The sequence below is a fragment of the Varanus komodoensis genome, unplaced genomic scaffold (assembly GCF_004798865.1).
Source record: "Varanus komodoensis strain SLA01 unplaced genomic scaffold, ASM479886v1 scaffold157, whole genome shotgun sequence".
NCBI classification, from domain to species: Eukaryota; Metazoa; Chordata; class Lepidosauria; order Squamata; family Varanidae; genus Varanus; species Varanus komodoensis.
Window position 1 is genome coordinate 231,588 of NW_025335459.1, and position 6,872 is coordinate 238,459.

A 6,872-nucleotide genomic window follows, 5' to 3' on the forward strand; every position below is an offset into this window, starting at 1 on the left:
AAAAGAGTATTTGCCTTTTTTCCTCCCTGCCATGGGCTTGAAGAAGTTGTTCCCTGAATTCCGCTGTTTATATTGAGAGGAAATCTTTCCTTAGCTAACTAGGAGTGTGGTTCCATGAGGTTCAAGAGTTGTATTTTAATGAATGTTGCAGGAATTTGATGTTTTTGTGGAATAATGACAATCTGATGACTTCTCTTTTCATTGCAGAATAGCAGGTATGAGTTCCTGGTACATCTTGCCCTTCTTGTTTGCCATTTGGGAGGTCAACCAGCATCCGAGGCTCTTGTCCAATGTCACCCTGGGCTACAACATCTACGAGAACTTTTTCAGTGCAAGAATGACATATGAGGCCCTGGTAGACCTGCTGTCTGTTGGGCAGCAGCATGTTCCAGGCTACAGCTGTGGAAGAGGGACTACTCTGTTGGCTGTCCTTGAGGGGGCCAACTCTGAACTTTCCAAGCAGATTTCAACCATGCTTGGCCTCTACAAAATCCCACAGGTACAATTGAGTGTGTGTGTGTGGGGGGGGGGGCGGTGTTGATTGACTGCTTCCACTTTGGAGTCATTGCAGTCAGCCATTCCGTGATCAACTCTGGGTACAGCTGGAGGAAGGCAGGACCAGTCTCAGAAGAGCAAAACATGGCTTGAGAAAGGTTTGAAGCTCCCTCATGTAAAATGGATCCTCCCTCAGCAGTTCATGGTGGAGTTTGGTGATATTTGGAATGATGCTATAAGTAAATGCAGTAAGTTTTCCGTGGTTGATACTGTCTGGGAACACACAACATGGTAAACCAGGGTAGCTTCAAGGCCAGAGTTGCATATTGTGTCCTCTGAATCCAGTCCGTCTCCATGTGAGGAGGACAGAACTTCTTCCAGAGCTAAAATTACCTTAAATGGAAACCAGAAGGACATCAATTATTGAATTTGGGAGGGGGGAGGTGTATGCCCCTCTCCTCTTTCCCTTCCTGTCCTTTCTAAACAGGTCATGCCCCTCTATGTTTACATTCCAATCTTGCCTTCCATCCCACCAAGTTTCTGTGATCCCCACCAGGTTATGCCCTCCTATTCCCAGGAGAGCCTCAAACTCTTCCTGCTTATTTCCATGTTCCTGGCATTGATGTACATGCATCGCAGCTCTTTCTCACAGATCCCTTTCTTTGGGTCCCCCAGTCTCCTCCTTCCTCCCATCTTCCCTGATATTGTGCCCCTCTTCATAGCAGTCCTGCCAGCCCTTGCAGTACCTCTAACATTCTCGTTCCGAAACCCTGGTCCTCTCCCCTCACTTGTCCAAACAGGACAAGTTTCTCGGGGTGGGGGGAGGGCTGAACCTGCCCATCTGACTCAGTTTAAAGCCTTCTGGATGAAGCCTGCTAGAGCATTTCCGAAGGACCTTTTCCACATCCTCATGAGGTGCACCCTGTCTCTCCTCAGAAGTCCATTGGCAAGAAACCGGGTGTTGTGGTTGAGGAACCTGAAGCATTCCTTCTGACACGACACCCTGAGCCAGTCATTCAGCTTGGAAACCCTCCTTTCCCTGGCTGACCCAAATCCCCAGACCAGCACAATGGAGGAAAAGACCACTTGGGCCTTTAGGTCCCGGAGTTTCTTGCCCAAAGGGAGGGAGGGAGGGAGTCTAAATGTTACAAAGAGTCCTAAGGGAGGCATGACACTTGAAAGTATTTGTAAAGTGGAAAGGTTTATTGTTCCTGACTGACAATTGATTGCTTTTAATAACTTTTGAAGATAACAAAAGATAAAAGTTATTTAGCTTTTATTTTTGTTTTTAAAAGGAAAGCAAATCATTAAACTCTTTTGCTCTTTCCTAGGTCAGTTACGGTTTTGTTAGTCATGATACTAAGGCCCCTTTTCTCTATCGGATGGTACCAAAATCAGAACCTCCTTACCTGGGGATCATCAAACTGCTCCTGCATTTCAGGTGGACGTGGATCGGTCTCTTAGGTTCAGACAACAGAAGTGGACAAAGATTTGTGAGCTCCTTTACAGCCCTGGTCAGGAACAACGGCATTTGCATCGCATATTCACAGTATATCCCAGTGGCAATGAAACACAAACAATTGAGCACAATTGTGTATTTGATGGACACTCAAGTCAGTGTAGTTGTTTGTCAGGTGGACTCCAATGCCATCTTAACTATAGCAGTAATAATGACAAATATTGAACTGCTGAAAAAATCAACTGTGGGGAAAGTTTGCATTGCTACAGCTTTGCAGGACCTCAGCATCAGACTGCTTTACAGAATTGTTGATCTTCAGCATACCCATGTGGCCCTGTCCTTCTCCACCAAGACAAACAAAAGGGCACGCTATGACAATTTTGATGCATTTTTCTCTACTATCAAGCAATTTGGAGAGAAAGCATTTCAGTGTTTTTACACCAGTCATGCTTTCTCCGGCAAAGTGTGGGAAAGATGCAGGGAAGAGGAGAAGGTGGGGAGCCTGCCCCAGGATGAGATTGAAGATATCCTGTCTCAAGACTCATACAGCATTTACAACTCCATCCAGGCTGTGGCACAGACCTTGCATGCTGCACACTTACCCGGGAGGAATCCGATGCGGCTGGTGGGCAGAGACAGGCTGGCACCGAAAAGGGTCCAGACATGGCAGGTATTCCCTTGCTTTTAGAGATAAATCCAATGAAATTGACAATCAGTTCCTTGATTGAAGGGAGTGTGGAGGTCAGCAAGATGATTGCTCTCCATGAGCTGCCCAAATAAGTGAGAACTTTTTGAGTCACTCAGGTCTGTTGTAAGTTAAAGCAATAACTGCAAAACTCATAGCCACCCTGAGCCTGAAAGTATGAATTGAGATTGGAGCACTAGATGCCAGAGCTGACACACACTGCATGATGACCTGATTTTGAAGATGCATCCTTTCTGTTTCCTGGATGGGGAAATGTGGTCCTGCAGAATCTTGGACCACCAAATTCCAGGGCTGACTTGTATAGCAGGATTGGCTGGTTTTGAAGATGCAGTTCCCCTAGATGGGGAAATTTGGTCCTGCGGAAGATTTTGCAGTGGAACCCCTTTCATCCTCCTGTCTTGGTTGTAGTGACTGGAGCACAGGGGATTTCCAGTATAACAAAACCTTTTCCACTCAACCTGTTTTGTTTTGTCTTGTCTCATCTTGTCCTAGCTTCACCCTTTCCTGAAAAACTTCCAGTCTTGCAATGCTTCCATGCCTGGAATGTATTTGGATGAAAATGGGGATCTGGCAGCTGATTTTGATATCCTGAACTGGGTGGTTTTTCCCAACAAGTCCACGGCTGGGCTGAATGTGGGCAGCATAGAGAGACAGGCCTCCTCCAAGATTCAGTTTGTCATTGATCCAAGTGCCATTAGGTGGCCCCAGTCATTTAATCAGGTAGGAAAAATACCTGTTTCCCTCATTACCTTTAATAGCCAACAGTTCTAGTCACAATGACTCCAAGATAAGTATTGCTCCATTCACTGTCCTAGTTACTTATGAGCTGAGAAAGTGTCCTGCACATTTTGGCCATCTGTTTCCACCTGGAGAGCAAAGTCTAGGCCCAGATATGAAACAATTGCCTCAGAAGAGGCTTTGTGTTCATGGTTTTGTGCTTTGGAGATTGGATGTAAGGTTTTCAATATGTGTTCTTTCTTTTAGCCACACCTGCTTTCCTTATGGGCAATGAGTATCTTTTGTGAATTAACAAGTCCTCCCACCACATGCCTGATGGGTGAGCCTGCATTCGATGCACTTGTGCAATTCCAAATGGCTCCAGTGTTTCAGTGAAAGGTCTCCAGCATCACTTGCTGCTTGCTTCTGTTGGAGTTGTCCAGACATCAACTTGAGACCTGCCTGCAGTGCATGGCTTCTACCCTATGACTTCTTGCCTCCCTCTGTCTCCCCTTCCCATGGGAGAAGACTGGATTCTGCCCCACACCAGTTTTCTGAAGCACCCCACATTTGTAGCCTTCTAGTGGGAAAGGATTGGGCCAGAGTTGCACATCCTGCTTTGATAGTTTTGATCTGAAGAAGGCCCAGTAACTGAAAGGGTACAGTAGGATCACTATGCGAATACAGAATGTAATTTGGTAGAAACCCTTCCCTGAGGAAATTGTTGCTGTCAAGGCACAGCTTGACTTGATTTCTTTGAGATGCTGCTTTGTTCCCTCACCAGCTCTTTCCTCAGAAAGGGGCCAGGAGAAATGGGGTGGTAAAATCGGGTTGGGACCACCAGAGCTTCATTAGTCCCATCTCAATTCTATCATTTGATTCCAAGTAGAAACAAATCCCCCTTCCTAGATCAGGATGCCTGACACACCCTCTCTTTCTGTTCAGACAGTGCCCTTTTCTAGGTGCACAAGAAGTTGCCAGCCTGGGTATGCTAAGACGGTTGAGGAAGGCAGGCCGGTCTGCTGCTACGCATGCGTCCCATGTTCTGAAGGGGCCATTTCCATGCAGGAAGGTAGGGGACTGCTGGGCATGCACAGACACAGACCCATTCCCTCATGGTATATATTAGAGGGGTTTAAAAATATGTTCTCGCACTGGACCGCTTTCTCGCTAATATGTAATTATTAATATATTTGCTAGTTGGTTTCACATGTTGACTTAAAAGGAGTCTTCCAGATTTCCAGCTGAGTCTTTCAAGGACATGGTAAAAGGTATCCTGGATCAGAGCAAGGGAGCAGGGAGATGATTGTTCAATTGTGCTCTCATGGTCTATGCTTCCCCACAACATTCTGCCTTGTCCCCCATGCTCTTCTGTAGCTATATGAAAAGACTGGGAGGTCACCCAGTCACTCTGGGTTTTGCTGGAATGTGCTGTCAAGTCCTCTCTGACTTACGGCAACCCAATGAATGAAAACCCTCCAAAATAGATGATCTATGACAGTCCTGCTCAGTTCCTGTACATTCAGGGATCTAACCTCCTTGGTGGAATCAATCCTTCTCAGAGCTGATCTTCCTTTTTTTCTTCTGCCTTCACCTTTTCCTCACATGATTGGCTCCTCCAGGGAGTTTTGCGTTCTTATGATTTCCCCAAGCAAGGAAGCCATAATTTTGTCATTTCTGATTCAAAGGGGTTTGAAATGAGCTGGCTCCCTTTCCTACTGCACATTGTGTGTCCATCTTTTTAAGCATTCTCCCATTCCTTTCCTGATACTGCTGTTGTGGACAGGATATTGGTGGAAACTCCACCCCAAATATATCTTTTAGAGCAGGGCAGTGGGATGCCATTTCAGCTTGAAGTCTGGGAACAGCAGGGTATGACTGGTCTAGAGTAGTTCATATTAAACCAGCTGTTGCTTCTCCCATTCATTTCAGATGCAGACCGATGCTCCAAGTGTCCAGAGGACCAGCATCCAAATCGGGACCGAGATCAATGCATTCCAAAGCGGATCAGTTTCCTCTCCTATGAAGAACCTTTGGGGATCTCCCTGTCTCTCATTGCCCTTTCCTTGTCCCTCAGCACCAGTCTCATTCTGGGCATCTTTGTTAAATATCGAGACACAACTATAGTCAAGGCCAACAACTGTGACCTCACATACATACTCCTTGTCTCCCTCCTGCTTTCCTTCTTGTCCTCCTTTCTATTCATTGGGCAGCCCCAGAAGGCAACCTGCCTCTTCCAACAACCCACCTTCAGCATCATCTTCTCTGTTGCGGTCTCCTCTTTGATGGCCAAAACGGTCATGGTGGTGGCAGCATTTATGGCCACGAAGCCAGGAAACAGGATGAGGAGATGGCTGGGGAAGGGTCTGGCAAATGTCATTGTTATTTCTTGCTCGAGCATTCAAGCGGGCATCTGCCTTCTCTGGCTGGGAATGTCTCCCCCTTTCCCAGATTCTGACATGCAGTCCCAGCCTGGGCAGATCATCCTGCAATGCAATGAAGGGTCGACCACCTTGTTTTATACTGCCCTCAGCTACTTGGCCTTTCTGGCTGCTGTCTGTTTCACGGTGGCCTTCCTAGCCAGAAAGCTTCCTGGGACATTCAATGAGGCCAAGCTCATCACCTTCAGCATGCTGGTCTTTTGCAGCGTGTGGGTGTCCTTTGTGCTGGCCTACCTGAGCACCAAAGGGAAATACATGGTAGCTGTGCAGATCTTCTCTATCTTGGCCTCCAGTTTGGGGTTATTGGGTTGTATCTTCATCCCCAAATGTTACATCATTATCCTGAAACCAGAACATAATAGCAAACAGCATCTAATGATGAAATCGTAGCCTGGCATCTGCTGCACATTATGTATAAGCAGGATGCTACTTGTGCAGTGCCTCCATGAAGCTCCCTTCATAAGAACACCCACAGAAACAATTTTCTCCACTTCAGATGCAGCACCACAAACATACTTCTAGTGATGCAATCTAAAATGGCATGTGCATGTTTTGCAACCAAGAAATCTTCTACAAACATCTGGTATTAACAGACTTTAAAAGAGACGTTAAAATGAATTATTCAGAAAGTGAGCTTGAGGGATGGACCAGAATTATGGCCACACAGGTGGACCATTGTCTCTAAGAAAGTCTATGGATGAAACATTTTGGGGTATCCCATTGTAATCATCTCTGCTTTCCAAGCATCCCTGTGCCGGGCAGATCATCCTAAACTTTAATGACGTGTTTGGCATCATGTTCAATACCACTCTTGGCAAAATGGGCCTCCTGACTGCATTCTGTTTCACAGAGGCCTTCATATCCAGAAAGCTGCCCAGGACATTCAATGAGGCCAAATTGATCATGTGCAGCAGGCTGGTGTTCTGCAATGAGTGGGTGTCCTTCGTGTTGGCTTGAAAAATCATCATAAATGTTTTTTCTCAAAGGATGGTGAAGAGAGAGGGAGCATCACATTACTGAGTGAGAAACGCAAGGACAAAGCAGCTGGTAAAGC

At 46.2% G+C, this 6,872-nt stretch overlaps 1 protein-coding gene across 1 annotated transcript; it reads left to right on the top strand.

Annotated features, from left to right (window-relative positions):
* Nucleotides 1-217: 217 nt before the first annotated feature.
* Nucleotides 218-6,208, top strand: LOC123021099 (vomeronasal type-2 receptor 26-like). Its single transcript, XM_044425509.1, has 4 exons — nucleotides 218-499; nucleotides 3,153-3,380; nucleotides 4,323-4,449; nucleotides 5,310-6,208. Exons 1-4 carry the CDS (start codon nucleotides 218-220, stop codon nucleotides 6,206-6,208), a joined length of 1,536 nt encoding a protein of 511 aa, XP_044281444.1.
* The last annotated feature ends 664 nt before the right edge of the window (nucleotides 6,209-6,872 follow it).

Bases quoted from the DNA above. Each gene is read 5' to 3' on its own strand.
- LOC123021099 (XM_044425509.1), top strand. From the start codon at position 218: ATGAGTTCCTGGTACATCTTGCCCTTCTTGTTTGCCATTTGGGAGGTC. The intron at 3,381-4,322 runs GTAGGAAAAATA...CTTTCTGTTCAG, and splicing joins GGCCCCAGTCATTTAATCAG to ACAGTGCCCTTTTCTAGGTG. The intron at 4,450-5,309 runs GTAGGGGACTGC...CATTCATTTCAG, and splicing joins GGCCATTTCCATGCAGGAAG to ATGCAGACCGATGCTCCAAG.